The sequence below is a fragment of the Salvelinus fontinalis genome, chromosome 23, assembly GCF_029448725.1.
Source record: "Salvelinus fontinalis isolate EN_2023a chromosome 23, ASM2944872v1, whole genome shotgun sequence".
NCBI classification, from domain to species: domain Eukaryota; kingdom Metazoa; phylum Chordata; class Actinopteri; order Salmoniformes; family Salmonidae; genus Salvelinus; species Salvelinus fontinalis.
This window is the reverse complement of record NC_074687.1, coordinates 43,733,325-43,749,869: the sequence shown is the minus strand read 5'-3', so window position 1 is coordinate 43,749,869 and position 16,545 is coordinate 43,733,325. Positions and strand designations below refer to the sequence as shown.

Below are 16,545 nucleotides of genomic sequence, written 5' to 3'. Positions count from 1 at the left end.
CTTCACTATTATTCTACAATGTAAAAAAAAAAATACAAAAAATAAAAGCCCTTGACTGAGTAGTGTCCAAACCTTTGACTAGTACTGTAGATGACAATGGTGGTCATGTCAACTCGTGGTTTCCCCTAATCGCTATGACCGATTGGTTGTGCAGTCCGCTAACAGTTGGCTCATAGTTCAATAGTTGTGAGTTCTAATCCCACCTGGGCCAGATATCTTTTTTTTCACATCTTTTATTTACAATATTCATCCCGTGCCCACACACTTCTAATTCTGAAAAGTAAAAGCAGACATGTGAGAGGGGTCACCCTGGTAGTAGTTGTGGCCTTTATACATTACCTAAGACCATTTTGTGAGTTAATTTGACCATTGGAAAAAGAGCTACTGCGTAAATACTGCATTGCGGGTTGGATTGAATTGAGTGCCTAATCTTCATTTTCAGGGGGATTCTTTTTTTACACAATACTGCAATAAATTTGAGTCCACATAAAAGAAATATGAATGTTAGCCCCATGGAGGATTTGAACTTACACCGCAAGTGGCTATAGATGTCAGGATCTCTGCACCCTAGAACTGTGTTGCTTGTGATGCACATACTTTTTATTATAAGAGCATGCCAGTGGACTTCTGTTATTAAGTATGATTTAGTGAGAAAGTGTTAGGGTCAGGTACAACTAAGTTTACCCACCCCCAAATAAATATTTATGAACAATTCCCTCCACTCACAACTTCTCACCCGAATGCAATTTTTTGGAAATTTGAGTGTTTCCAAGCTGATATGAAATCTGTAGGGGGCACTTGCTGTTGAAATCTAGTGATATTGATGTCAGCCAGTGGTGTTAGATTTTTGCCATTGAAAGGAAGTGTGTGTGTGTGTGTTTAGAACCGTGTGTTATTTGTTTATCTAGATGAGGTGATATCAGACAATCTGTGACCATGTCTCCCCCCTCTCTCCCTTCCGTCTCCCTCTTCTTCTCCCCCATGTCCCTCTGTCCCTCTCCATCTACTCCATCTCTCTCCCCAATCACTCTTCTCCTCCCTCTCCCCATTTCCTATGCAGTACCAGATGCCCTGTAGCAGTGCCATCAGCAGACAGTTGTATCAACATCGTAGTAAAGTTTGTAGTAACGTTGTGTTGCAGCACCAGCAGGACCTCCTGGCTCTGAAGCATCAGCAGGAGCTGCTGGAGCACCAGAGGAAGATGGAGAGACACCGCCATGAGCAAGAGATGGAGAAGCATCAGAGGGAGCAGAAACTCCTACTGCTTAAGAACAAGGAGCGTTGCCAGGAGAGTGAGTGGCTCAGATTTACATCCTCCCCCCCCCCCCCTTTTTCTCCCCAATTTCGTGGTATTTAGTTGGTAGTTACAGTCTTGTCCCACCCGCTGCTACTCCCGTACGGACTCGGGAGAGGCGAAGGTCGAGAGCTGTGCGTCCGCCGAAACACAACACGGACGAAGTATGGTAAAGGGCTTCATCGCCAAAATTTTAAGTGCCGTAGTAAATTGCCTCCAGTCTCGTAAAAGTCAGCACGTAGGCCCCGAAATGTGATTTAAAATGTGTCTGTATTAGTAGTCATCATATTGTACTATGTGACACCCCCCCCTCCCCAGCGCGCGCTGCTTCACCGCTTGACATGTTAGTCACTTGTTGTCAGCTCTGTCTTATTCTCACTCATTGTGTTTCTCTTTGACACACACTTTTACAGACATATGCACACGCACGCACTTGTTTTGCTCCCTTTTTACTCGTGCTCTTTTTCCCCACTCTTTCCATTTTCTCTTTCTCTCCCCGTGTGGAGGATCCCCTCTGGGAAGTGTTAACGGTGTGATGGCGAGGTGGTAATTGAAGAGAGAGCTGTGAGAGAACGCACCTTGTGATACCTTGTTTAAAAAAAATAACAAACACACCAACACACTAAAAAAGCCCATTTAACTGCCACTGTCTCGGTGGAATTCCCATGAAAGCATGTATTTTTCCCTCTATGGAATCTCTGTGTGACTCTGCTCTCTGTTCTGGGCCCAGTTTGCCGATAGCGATGGAACTTAGGCCTACGAGTGTTTTAACGCTGCATATTTCCTACGACGGCCGAAAGATGTAACACGCGTTTCCCAAAACACCATGCAGAGAGAATGGTCGGTCAGTGCGTCGCTGGAACATGTGTCGATACTGAAAGGATTGAAGGAAAAGGAGTGCTGCTCTCGGATCAGCTTTCTCTGTTCAAATCTTTCCTGAACATTAGAAATATTTCACAGTACTGACAAGGGATCAGCTCCTGGAGAGATACTACCACATACGGCTGCAAATATTGAGGCGGCCTATTCTAATGAAATAAAAATGCATTAAATCACTAATTTGGCACATCATTGCGCACATGTTAGGCTGCACATCATTAAATATATTGAGACAAATTAAATAGAGTAGCCTACAAGTAGCAAAATATAACTAAATTGATTGAACATGAAATGTATTTGAATATGATTGAAAAAGGCCTACAGTGCCTTCAGAAAGTATTCATACCCCTTGAATTATTCCACATTTTGTTGTTATAGGCTGAATTCAAAATGTATCAAATACAAACAATTCTCACCCATCTGCAATTTTTTTTTTAAACATTTGTGCTAATGTATTGAAAATTAAATACAGAAATACCTAATTTACATACGTATTCACTGTCACGTTCCTGACCTGTTTTCTGTTGTTTTTGTATGTGTTTAGTTGGTCAGAGCGTGAGTTGGGGTGGGCATTCTGTTATGTGTTTCTATGTTGGGTTAAATGTGTTGCCTGATATGGTTCTCAATTAGAGGCAGGTGTTTGACGTTTCCTCTGACTGAGAACCATATTAAGGTAGGCTGTTCTCACTGTTTGTTTGTGGGTGATTGTTCCTGTGTCTGTGTCTACCACACGGGACTGTTTCATGTTTTCGTTCGTTTGATAGTCTGTGCCTGTTCGTGCGTTCTTCGTGTATATGTAAGTTCTCAAGTTCAGGTCTGTCTACGTCGTTTTGTTGTTTTGTATTTTCCAAGTGTTTTTTTGTGTTTGTCTTGTCATAAATAAATATTCATTATGTCTTCATTCAACGCTGCGTTTTGGTCCGAGCCTTACTCCTCCTCCTCATCCGAGGAGGAGGCATTAGACAGCCGTTACATTCACACCCCTGAGTCAATACTTTGTAGAAGCACCTTTGGCAGCGATTACAGCTGTGAGTCTTTCTGGGTAAGTCTCTAAGAGCTTTCCACACCTGGATCGTGCAACATTTGCCCATTATTCTTTTCAAAATTCTTTAAGCGCTGTCAAATTGGTTGTTGAACATTGCTAGGACAACCATTTTCAGGTGTTGTCATAGATTTTCAAGTAGATTTGAGTCAAATCTGTAACACTTCATAGATTTAAAAAGATATTGTTGGATATTATTCATCCTAATCCTAATATTATTCATCCTTTTTACACGATACATAATATAAGACAAGTACTGGAAACAATAGAACACTATGACAATTCAAACAAAAAAACACAACAAAATGTGGAAAAAGTCAATGAGTGTGAATACTTTCTGAATGCACTGTATAATCTTTATATTTTAATAATGCAGTCATCTTCGTTTTCATGTGATGCATCATTTTATACTTCGCTTGTTTATATCAATTGCAAAGACATTGGCAACTTTGTATTTCTAGTCAACTTTGTTCGGAAGTTATCGGTGGACGGATAAACCATGTGATTTTATGTTGAGCGGAGGTCTTCGTGTATAAAGTGACGCGGGAGGGCAAAAAAGGGTCTAACGATGCAGTTAGCTGTTCTACGAGTGGTCTGAGGCAGGCGTTAGAGCAAAAGCGTTTTCAAGTGATACGTTAATAATGATGGTTTCGGGAAACAGCTCGGAGATTTAACGATGCTCCTACGAAGGTTCTAACGAAGAACATAGCCTTAAGATGCTTTTGGGAAACTCGGCCCTGTTCAGTCACTCCTTCAGGTTGCATTCTATAGTAGTATTTCACTCAGAATGATTCCGTGTTGTTTCATTTCTGTTCCCCCATTGGATTCAGTTTACTATTACTTTTAAATAATATAGAAAGACTATATTTTAACTAAATGTCATTGGGGCATGTAAAGATCTATATTCAAGTTTAATCCAACAGCAAGGAGGAACCACATCTGAAGCGGGAAACAGAATCACACGTGTTCCTCCAGGCTATTTTGAAGGTTGTATATGTAGTACTTGTCCTGTCATTTTGTAGTCCCTAATCCTTGGCTTCTCGCTCATCTCTCCCAGGTGCGGTGGCCAGCACAGAGGTCAAGATGAGGCTGCAGGAGTTTGTCCTGAACAAGAAGAAAGCCCTGGCCCAGCGCAGCCTCAACCACTGCATGTCTACTGACCCACGCTATTGGTACGGGTGAGTATCTTACCCACACCCCACACCCTTACTCTTACCCAACTATAGGTAATGTTTAACTTACTTCTGCTGGTGCAATGCGCCAAATGATGACATGTCAGAACTCTCTGTTCTTCATGGAAGCTGCATAGCGCCACAGCCCCCCCCCCCCCCCCCCCCCCAATCCACCCCTTTCCTGATTTTGTAGATGTTAAAGGATATTTTAAGAATACAGTGGCTTGCGAAATTATTCACCCCCTTGGCATTTTTCCTATTTTGTTACCTTATCATTTGATTTACACAACATGCCTACCACTTTGAAGATGCAAAATATTTTTTATTGTGTAACAAACAAGAAATTAGACCAAAAAAACAGAACATTTGAGCACGCATACCTATTCACCCCCTCAAAAGTAAATACTTTGTAGAGACACATTTTGTAGCAATTACAGCTGCAAGTATTTTGGGGTAGGTCTCGGGAAGCTTGGCACATCTAGCCACTGTGATTTTTGCCCATTCTTCAAGGCAAAACTGCTCCAGCTCCTTCAAGTTGGGATGGGTTCCGCTGGTGTACAGCAATCTTTAAGTCATACCACAGATTCTCAATTGGATTGAGGTCTGGGCTTTGACTAGGCAATTCCAAGACATTTAAATGTTTCCCCTTAAACCACTCGAGTGTTGCTTTATCAGTATGCTTAGGGTCATTGTCCTGCTGGAAGGTGAACCTCCGTCCCAGTCTCAAATCTCTGGAAGACTGAAACAGGTTTCCCCTCAAGAATTTTCTTGTATTTAGCGCCATCAATCATTCCGTCAATTCTGACCAGTTTTCCAGTCCCTGCCAATTAAAAACATCCCCACAGCATGATGCTGCCACCACCATGCTTCACCGTGGGGATGGTGTTCTTTGGGTGATGGGAGGTGTTGGGTTTGTGCCAGACATAGCATTTTCCTTGATGGCCAAAAGCTACATTTTTGTCTTATCTGACCAGAGTAACTTATTCCATATGTGAATCTCCCACATGGCTTTTGGTGAACACCAAACGTGTTTGCTTATTTTTTTCTATAAGCAATGGCTTTTTTCTGGCCACTCTTCGTAATGCCTAGCTCTGTGGAGTGTACGGCTTGAAGTGGTCCTATGGACAGATACTCCAATCTCAGCTGTGGAGCTTTGCAGCTCCTTCAGGGTTATCTTTGGTATCTTTGTTGCCTCTCTGATTAACGCCCTCCTTGCCTGGTCTTTGAGTTTTGGTGGGAGACCCTCTCTTGGCAGGTTTGTTGTGGTGCCGAATTCTTTCATTTTTTTTATAATGGATTTAATGGTGCTCTGTGGGATGTTCAAAGTGTCTGATTTGTTTTATAACCCAACCATGATCTGTACTTCTCCACAAGTTTGTCCCTGACCTGTCTGGAGAGCTCCTTGGTCTTCATGGTGCCGCTTAGTGGTGTTGCAGAATCTGGGGCCTTTCAGAACAGGTGTATATATACTGAGATCATGTGACAGATCATGTAACACTTAGATTGCACGCAGGTGGACTTTATTTAACTAATTCTGTGCATTCTGAAGGTAATTGGTTGCACCAGATCTTATTTAGGGGCTTCATAGCAAAGGGGGTGAATACATATGCACACATCACTTTTCCATTTTTGAAATATATATCTATATTTTTTAAATAAGTCATTTTTTTCATTTCACTTCACCAATTTGGACTTTGTTGTGTATGTTCATTACATGAAATCCAAATAAAAATGTATTTAAATTACATGTAGATATGCAACAAAATAGGAAAACGCCACGGGGTGGGATACTTTTGCAAGGCACTGTAAGCAGTAAAGTAATAGCTCCATCTCGCCTTCTGATACTAGGTAGAATTACCTCCATATTGCTTGCACCTTATGCAATCCACTCAGTTCTACACAAGTGTACAGGGGTTAAAGGCTAAAGCAGTGGTATTCAAAGTTGGGGTCGCCCTAATGGGGCGTCAACATTTTTATTCATTTTTATTCACTTTTTGGTGGGGGTGGGGGGGATAATTAAGATTACAAATGATTTTATGGGACAATATACGAACGTTTTTTGAGAAAGATTAATTAGAATACAAAATATATAGAGTAATTGTTTTTATTGGTTTATTTGCATTTTGATAAGAAAGGCTATCTAGAGATGAAAATGTAATGATCTGAAGGTTATTTGTTGATGTAAAAATAGACATTTATCGATTTTATGGTTATGTTATTAGATTTGGGGTGGGAAATTCTGGTGGAAAAAATGGGGTCCACGCTGAAAAAGATTGAATACCAGTGGGCTAAATGGTCTATTTAGGACTGGGTCTCACTGTCTGTGCCTCAGATCGAATCTACTATGCAGGACCACTCTCTCTCTCTACCTCTGCTCTCTCTCGTTCCCAATTTCTCTCATGCTCCCCTCCTCCCCCCTCTTTCTCTCTCCACCCCCCTCTCCACCCCTACCTATCCATCCCCACTCTCCCCTTCTCCCTCCTCTCTCCTCTCTCTCTGTTCTCTCTCTCTCACCTCTCCTCACGCAGACACTTAGCCCATCTCCCGGGACCTCTGCTGTCGCCTTCTGATATGGGGAAATGAGGAGGTGCACAGAAAGGGTTTTGAGAGGAACCACCCGATGAATATTAACACACTGGCACCTCTTTCTTTCTTTCTTTCTTTCTTTCTTTCTTTCTTTCTTTCTTTCTTTCTTTCTTTCTTTCTTTCTTTCTTTCACTACAGTAGTAGTGATGGTTTAACCTGGGGGTCCTTAATGGTGAAACTGCCACGTCCGTTTTGGATATTACAACAACAAAGAAGCCAACAGTTTTTTCACGCGCAATAAAACAGCAGAATATGTACTAACATTTTTTTTTACCACGCTGCTTGACGCACCTTACCTCCGTTTCATCCACAAAATAAAAACAATAACAAAGGTACGTCTGACCTGACCTGTTCTGTGCACCGGACGTGCTACCTGTCCCAGACCTGCTGTTTTCAACTCTCTAGACACAGCAGACACAGCATGATTGGCTATGAAAAGCCAACTGACATTTACTCCTGAGGTGCTGACCTGTTGCACCCTCTACATCCACTGTGATTATTATTATTTGACCCTGCTGTTGATCTATGAACATTTGAACATCTTGGCCATGTTCTGTTATAATCTCCACCCGGCACAGCCAGAAGAGGACTGGCCACCCCTCATAGCTTGGTTCCTCTCTAGGTTTCTTCCTAGGTTCTGGCCTTTCTAGGGAGTTTTTCCTAGCCACCGTGCTTCTACACCTGTATTGCTTGCTGTTTGGGGTTTTAGGCTGGTTTTCTGTACAGCACTTTGAGATATCAGCTGATGTAAGAAGGGCTTTATAAATACACTTGATTGATTGATACTGGGGTGGACAGTGGCGCTGTTTCCCCTAATGCGGATTAAATCTTTAAGGTCCTTGGAGAGAAGTTTAACTCCCCATTGGTGGTATTCCTTGTCAAAGTTATTGAGCATTAGTGAGGCTGGGGCTAGTTATCTTGACAGTTTTACAGGGGTTTTACTTAGTTTTGTTTACTCTTTACTTGTTTGTTTCCCCACCTCCCAAAAAAAAAGACCACTGACAGCAGCCGCATAAAACGAGCCCTCTAAGACAACATCGAACACCAGATATCTTATTTATCAAAACATGTATATATTCTGACAGCTACGGCAGCATTTTTATAATTGCCACATGAGCCAAAGACATGTCAGCCATGCAACCTAGACGGGCTCGCTGTGTATCTGAGATGGAGGGGAAAACCAGACAGAACAATTCAGTGGGCTGCGAAGATGACAGCTGACCTCAAATGGCCCCAGCCAGAGGAAACATCAGTGATATCCTCTCTTAGCTATTAACTGAGAAACATGAAGCCCTCATCATGCTTTACTGTAACACATTGGAACATAATGGCAGTTAAGGAAGACGGACACAGAGACAGACGGGTACACACTGTTCAATGGTAGCTGAGGATAGACGGATACGCAGTAACAGAGATCGGCAGACAGACAGACGCCTGTTTCTCCCTCACACTACTGAAGCCACATCAACTGGCAGGCACCATTGCTACCCAGTCAGACAGAGTAGCATGGACAGACGGGCAACATCAGCAGATCGTTCGCACACCAGCAGGTCCTTGCAATAGTAGTAGCTTTTATGGCTCCATCAGATCTGTTTCCCGCTCGTTGCTGTGTCAGCGGGTTTGTTTACAAACACAGGGTGTCCTGAACTGTGTGTCCTGTGTTTGTGGTAACGCTCATGCGCCAGCCTGTGTGTGTGTGTGTGTGTGTGTGTGTGTGTGTGTGTGTGTGTGTGTGTGTGTGTGTGTGTGTGTGTGTGTGTGTGTGTGTGTGTGTGTGTGTGTGTGTGTGTGTGTGTGTGTGTGTGTGTGTGTGTGTGTGTTTGTATTTATTAGGGATCCCCATTAGCTGCTGCCAAGGCAGCTAGTCTTCGTGGGGTCCAAACATAGTCGGAAGTTTACTTACACCTTAGCCAAATATATTTAAACTCAGTTTTTCACAATTCTTGATATTTAATCAGAGTAAAAATTCCCTGTTTTAGGTCAGTTAGGATCACCACTTTATTTTAAGAATGTGAAATGTCAGAATAATAGTAGAGATAATTATTTATTTCAGCTTTTATTTCTTTCATCACATTCCCAGTGGGTTCGAAGTTTACACATACTTTATTTGTATTTGGTAGCATTGCCTTTAAATTGTTTAACTTGGGTCAAACTTTTTGGGTAGCCTTCCACAAGCTTCCCAGAATAAGTTGGGTGAATTTTGGGCTTTGTGATTACCACTCCAATACTTTGACTTTGTTGTCCTTAAGCCATTTTGCCACAACTTTGGAAGTATGCTTGGGGTCATTGTCCATTTGGAAAACCCATTTGCGACCAAGCTTTAACTTCCTGACTGATGTCTTGAGATGTTGCTTCAATATATCCACATAATTTTCCTGCCTCATGATGCCATCTATTTTTTGAAGTGCACCAGTCCCTCCTGCAGCAAACATGATGATACCACCCCCGTGCTTCACGGTTGGGATGGTGTTCTTCGGCTTGCAAGCCTCAACCGTTTTCCTCCAAACATAACGATGGTCATTATAGCCAAACAGTTGTATTTTTGTTTCATCAGACCATAGAACATTTCTGTACCATCTTTGTCCCCATGTGCAGTTGCAAACTGTAGTCTGGCTTTTTTATGGCGGTTTTGGAGCAGTGGCTTCTTCCTTGCTGAGTGGCCTTTCAGGTTATGTCGATATAGGACTCATTTTATCGTGGATATAGATACTTTTGTACCTGTTTCCTCCAGCATCTTCACAAGGTCCTTTGCTGTTGTTCTGGGATTGATTTGCACTTTTCGCACCAAAGTACGTTCATCTCTAGGAGACAGAACGCGTCTCTTTCCTGAGCGGTATGACGGCTGCATGGTCACATGGTGTTTATATTTGCATACTATTGTTTTTACATATGAACGTGATACCTTCAGGCGTTTGGAAATTGCTCCCAAGGATGAACCAGACTTGTGGAGGTCTACAATAATTTATTTTGTGGAGGTCTTGGTGGATTTCTTTTGATTTTCCTATGATGTCAAGCAAAGAGGCACTGAGTTTGAAGGTAGCCTTGAAATACATCCACAGGTACACCTCCAATTGACTCAAATTATGTCAATTAGCCTATCAGAAGCTTCTAAAGCCATGACATCATGTTCTGGAATTTTCCAAGCTGTTTAAAGGCACAGTCAACTTAGTGTATGTAAACTTCTGACCCACTGGAATTGTGATACAGTGAATTATAAGTGAAATAATCTGTCTGTAAACAATTGTTGGAAAAAGGACTTGTGTCATGCACAAAGTAGATGTCCTAACCGACTTGCCAAATCTATAGTTTGTTAACAGGAAATTTGTGGAGTGGTTGAAAAATGAGTTTTAATGACTCCAACCTAAGTAAATTTCAACTGTATATACAATATGTTTGTTTTTTTAACTAGGCAAGTCAGTTAACACATTCTTATTTACAATGATAGCCTAGGAACAGTGGGTTAACTGCCTTGTTCAGGGGCAGAAAGACATAATTTCAATCAATTTTTCAATCAATCAATCAATTTTATTTTATATAGCCCTTCGTACATCAGATAATATCTCGAAGTGCTGTACAGAAACCCAGCCTAAAACCCCAAACAGCTAGAATGCAGGTGTAGAAGCACGGTGGCTAGGAAAAACTCCCTAGAAAGGCCAAAACCTAGGAAGAAACCTAGAGAGGAACCAGGCTATGAGGGGTGGCCAGTCCTCTTCTGGCTGTGCCGGGTGGAGATTATAACAGAACTATGCCAAGATGTTCAAAAATGTTCATAAGTGACAAGCATGGTCAAATAATAATCATGAATAATTTTCAGTTGGCTTTTCATAGCTGATCATTAAGAGTTGAAAAACAACAGGTCTGGGACAGGTGGCGGTTCCATAACCGCAGGCAGAACAGCTGAAACTGGAATAGCAGCAAGGCCAGGCGGACTGGGGACAGCAAGGAGTCACCACGGGCGGCAGTCCCGACGCATGGTCCTAGGGCCCAGGTCCTCCGAGAGAAAGAAAGAGAGAAGGAGAAAATTAGAGAGAGCCAAGATTTTCAAAATGTTCATAAATGACAAGCATGGTCAAATAATAATCAGGAATAAATCTCAGTTGGCTTTTCATAGCCGATCATTAAGAGTTGAAAACAGCAGGTCTGGGACAGGTAGGGGTTCCATAACCGCAGGCAGAAGAGTTGAAACTGGAATAGCAGCAAGGCCAGGCGGACTGGGGGCAGCAAGGAGTCACCACGGCCGGTAGTCCCGACGTATGGTCCTAGGGCTCAGGTCCTCCGAGAGAAAGAGAGAAGGAGAAAATTAGAGAGAGCCAAGATTTTCAAAATGTTCATAAATGACAAGCATGGTCAAATAATAATCAGGAATAAATCTCAGTTGGCTTTTCATAGCCGATCATTAAGAGTTGAAAACAGCAGGTCTGGGACAGGTAGGGGTTTCGTAACCGCAGGCAGAAACAGTTGAAACTGGAATAGCAGCAAGGCCGGGCGGACTGGGGACAGCAAGGTGTCAGCATGCCCGGTAGTCCTGACGTATGGTCCTAGGGCTCAGGTTCTCAGAGAGAAAGAGAGAACGAGAGAATTAGAGAGAGCATACTTAAATTCACACAGGAAACTGGATAAGACAGGAGAAGTACTCCAGGTATAACCAACTGACCCTAGCCCCCCGACACATAAACTACTGCAGCATAAATACTGGAGGCTGAGACAGGAGCGGTCAGGAGACACTGTGGCCCCATCCGAAGAAACCCCCGGACAGGGCCAAACAGGAAGGATATAACCCCACCCACTCTGCCAAAGCACAGCCCCCACACCACTAGAGGGAAATCCTCAACCACCAACTTACAATCCTGAGACAAGGCCGAGTATAGCCCACAAAGGTCTCCACCACAGCACAACCAAGGGGGGGCGCCAACCCAGACAGGAAGTTCACGTCAGTAACTCAACCCACTCAAGTGACGCACCCCTCCTAGGGACGGCATGAAAGAGCACCAGCAAGCCAGTGACTCAGCCTCAGTAACAGGGTTAGAGGCAGAGAATCCCAGTGGAGAGAGGGGAACCGGCCCTGGAGAGACAGCAAGGGCGGTTCGTTGCTCCAGAGCCTTTCCGTTCACCTTCACACTCCTGGGTCAGACTACACTCAATCATATGACCCACTGAAGAGATAAGTCTTCAGTAAAGACTTAAAGGTTGAGCCCGAGTCTGCGTCTCTCACATGGGTAGGCAGACTGTTCCATAAAAATGGAGATCTATAGGAGAAAGCCCTGCCTCCAGCTGTTTGCTTAGAAATTTTAGGGACAATTAGGAGGCCTGCGTCTTGTGACCGTAGCGTACGTGTAGGTATGTACGGCAGGACCAACTCGGAAAGATAGGTAGGAGCAAGCCCATGTAACGCTTTATAGGTTAACAGTAAAACCTTGAAATCAGCCCTTGCCTTAACGGGAAGCCAGTGTAGGGAAGCTAGCACTGGAGTAATATGATCAAATTTCTTGGTTCTAGTCAGGATTCTAGCAGCCTTATTTAGCACTAACTGAAGTTTATTTAGCCGGAAAGTAGAGCATTGCAGTAGTCTAACCTAGAAGTAACAAATGCATGGATAAATTTTTCTGCATCATTTTTGGACAGAAAATTTCTGATTTTTGCAATGTTGCGTAGATGGAAAAAAGCTGTCCTTGAAACAGTCTTGATATGTTCGTCAAAAGAGAGATCAGGGTCAAGAGTAACGCCGAGGTCCTTCACAGTTTTATTTGAGACGACTTTACAACCATCAAGATGAATTGTCAGATTTAACAGAAGATCTCTTTGTTTCTTGGGACCTAGAACAAGCATCTCTGTTTTGTCCGAGTTTAAAAGTAGAAAGTTTTCAGCCATCCACTTCCTTATGTCTGAAACACAGGCTTCTAGCGAGGGCAATTTTGGGGCTTCACCATGTTTCATTGAAATGTACAGCTGTGTGTCATCCGCATAGCAGTGAAAGTTAACATTATGTTTTCGAATAACATCCCCAAGAGGTAAAATATATAGTGAAAACAATAGTGGTCCTAAAACGGAACCTTGAGGAACACCGAAATGTACAGTTGATTTGTCAGAGGACAGACCATTCACAGAGACAAACTGATATCTTTCCGACAGGTAAGATCTAAACCAGGCCAGAACTTGTCCGTGTAGACCAATTTGGGTTTCCAGTCTCTCCAAAAGAATGTGGTGATCGATGGTGTCAAAGGCAGCACTAAGATCTAGTAGCACGAGGACAGATGCAGAGCCTCGGTCTGACGCCATTAAAAGGTCATTTACCACCTTCACAAGTGCAGTCTCAGTGCTATGATGGGGTCTAAAACCAGACTGAAGCATTTCGTATACATTGTTTGTCTTCAGAAAGGCAGTGAGTTGCATTTGACCTTATCAGCTCAGGGATTCGATCTAACAACCTTTTGGTTACTAGCCCAACACTCTAACCACTAGGCTACCTGCTGTTTGATACCACAATGCATGCGTATGCCTGTGTCTGTACCTTTGTGTGTGTCTCTTCGTAGTCCCCGTTGTTCCATAAGATGTATGTTTACTTGTTTTTTAAATCTGATTCTACTGCTTGCATCAGTTACCTGATGTGGAATATAGTCTCATGTAGTCATGACTCTATGTAGTACTGTGCGCCTCTCATAGTCTATTCTGGACCTGGGGACTGTGAAGAGACCTCTGGTGGCATGTCTTGTCGGGTGGGTCGCATGGGTGTCTGAGCTGTGTGCAAGTATTTTAAACAGACAGCTAGGTACATTAAGCTTGTCAACACCTCTTACACAAACAAATACTGATAAAGTCAATCTCTCTTCCACTTTGAGCCATGAGAAATTGACATGCATGTCATTAATGTTAGCTCTCTGTGTACCTTTAAGGGCCAGCCGTGCTGCCCTGTTCTGAGCCAACTGCAATTTTCCAAAGTCCCTCTTTGTGGCACCTGACCACGCTGCTGAAGTAGTCTAGGTGCAACAAAACTAGGGCCTGTAGGGCTTGCCTTGTTGATAGTTTTGTTAAGAAGGCAGAGCAGCGCTTTATTATGGACAGACTTCTCCCCATTTTAGCTACTGTTGTATCAATATGTTTTGACCATGACATCTTACAATCCAGGGTTACTCCAAGCAGATTAGTCACCTGAACTTGCTCAATTTCAACATTATTCATTACGAGATGTAGTTGAGGTTTAGGGTTTAGTGAATGATTTGTCCCAAATACAATGCTTTTAGGACTAACTTATTCATTGCTACTCATTCCGAAACTAACTGCAGCTCTTTCTTTGTTAAGTGTTAAAGTCATTTCAGTTGCTGTAGTAGCTGACGTTTTATAGTGTTGAGTCATCTGCATACATATACACACTGGATTTACTCAAAGCCAGTGGCATGTTGTTAGTAAAGATTTAAAAAAGTAAGGGGCCTAAACAGCTACCCTGGGAATTCCTGATTCTACCTGGATTATGCTTGAGAGGCTTCCATTAAAGAACACCCTCTGTGTTCTGTTAGACAAGTAACTATTTATCCACATTATAGCAGGGGGTGTAAAGCCATAACACGTGTTTTTCCAGCAGCAGACTATGATCGATAATGTCAAAAGCTGCACTGAAGTCTAACAAGACAGCCCCCACAATCATTTTATCATCAATTTCTTTCAGCCAATCACCAGTCAGTAAGTTCTGTGCTTGTTGAGTGTCCTTCCCTATAAGCATGCTGAAAGTCTGTTTGTTTACTGTGAAATAGCATTGTATCTGGACAAACACCATTTTTTACAGAAGTTTACTAAGGGTTGGTAACAGGCTGATTGGTCGGCTATTTGAGCTAGTAAAGGGGGATTTACTATTCTTGGGTTAGCGGAATAACTTTAGCTTCCCTCCAGGCATCAAAGGTATTATCTAGGTGAGTTTCAGAGATATGAATGTCATCAGTTACAAGCAAGATATTGACTTCATGGTCCTTGTTTCTCAGGCTGCATATGTTAATATGTGCAATTTAAAAAAAACTGGGTTGCTTGATTGTTTTTAATGCTTTACTACTCAGTGCTAACAGTATAACTCTGGTTCATAAGCTCATGATTACTGCATACAATAGCTGTAGGATCAACACAGGTATTCAGGGCAATTAGGGGGACATGATTTAAGTTACTTACATTGTGTCTACCTACACCCCTAGGATAATGTACATTTGATGCAGCATTATGATGACTCATTGTCACAATGGTAGGGATTAACTGAGCTGGTCTTGGGTCATTGATAAGTCATTGTTTCAACGCAGCCTTGAAATGCGAGTCCAAAAGCCAAGATGATTTGGATGGACTCCGTCATTCCTGTAGAGTATCTTCTGTTTCCAGAAGGTGTCAAAGTTATCTATAAAAGTGACTCCAGCAGAGCTACAGTAGTCTTTTAGCCACATGTGTAATGCCAGCAGTCTGCTGAATCTTTCACACCCGCGGCCCAACGATGGTACTGGACCTGAAATGATTGGCAGTTTTTTGGTGTCTTTTAATGCTAAAATCAGTTCTTTAAAATAAAAGTTCAGATGTTCTGAGCTAGCCCTCCTGATGTCGTTTGACCTCACATGGACTACGACAGCGTCAGCTCCCGGGATCTGTAGAAAAACAGTCGAAAGCTGCCTTGTGATGTCCTGTACTCGTGCTCCTGGGTAACTCAGTGTTTTTGCCTTGGGAACCAAGATGCTTCTCACCATAGAGCTGCCTATGATGACAGCTGGTGATGTTGAATGGTTCGATCTCTCAGGCAGCCTCACGGTCTGATGAAGGTGGGAGCTCTGAGGATCTGAACCCGAGGTAGAAGCCTCCGGAGAGGGAGACAGAAAAAAGGCCGAAGATGCAGGTACCTCGGGATCTGATGTCGAATGGGAAGCCCCTAAGGAAGAAGGCGCCGGAACCTCTGGATCCAGGCCGTTTCTGGTCTGTGTCAGGTCCGGGCTTAACAACTCCAAGGAGACCCCGGTGCCAGAGGACGCTTTCTTTGACTTCCACGGCGAGTGCCGTATCTCCATGGCTGGTTGGTGGGGTCGAGAACAGCTCCGTTCTCCAGGGAAGAGGGAGACCCCTTCGGGGATGGAACCCTGCTGAGCACCGGCCAGTCGGCTGTGGAGAGCCGACACGGAAGCGACACGTCAACCAGACCAGAGCGGCGTCTGGCTACTGGGGTGGAAGAAAAAGAAAAAGTAGGTGGGCGTGGATTCCCGAGTAGCTTTTGTAGGTTTGCTACCAGCTTGCTAAGAGTAGTCTTCCGCAAGCAAGCAGTTGCTACATTGAAAGTCAGCGCGGTCCACATTGAAAGTCAGCGCAGTCCACATTGTCCCGGAACAAAGCAAAGTAAACACAGTTCCTGCAGTGCTGGAAACATTCAATAGCAACCTCCATTTGAGAACACCGAGCCAGGTAGGCTAGCTGGGCTTCCATGTCTCTCCCCCTATGCGGAATCTGTCAGGATCCGGGGACAGATAGCAGCGCTCGCAGCGACTAAGCCCAACAGAGCCTTAGCATCCCAAAAATAAAATACGACAAAATGTACAGGGAAACACTGTCAACTTTACTAAAAC

At 43.3% G+C, this 16,545-nt stretch overlaps 1 protein-coding gene across 6 annotated transcripts in view; it reads left to right on the top strand.

Moving 5' to 3' along the window:
- The window catches only part of LOC129821382 (histone deacetylase 4-like), a 268,758-nt gene that overhangs the window by 167,900 nt on the left and 84,313 nt on the right, over positions 1–16,545 (top strand). For 5 of the 6 annotated variants that reach the window (XM_055879008.1, XM_055879006.1, XM_055879005.1 and 2 more), the window contains 2 exons: positions 1,142–1,292; positions 4,273–4,393. In XM_055879008.1, coding sequence (XP_055734983.1) covers positions 1,142–1,292; positions 4,273–4,393 — 272 coding nt within the window. The remainder of the gene's footprint in view (positions 1–1,141; positions 1,293–4,272; positions 4,394–16,545) is intronic. The other variant, XM_055879007.1, reaches the window with a different exon arrangement.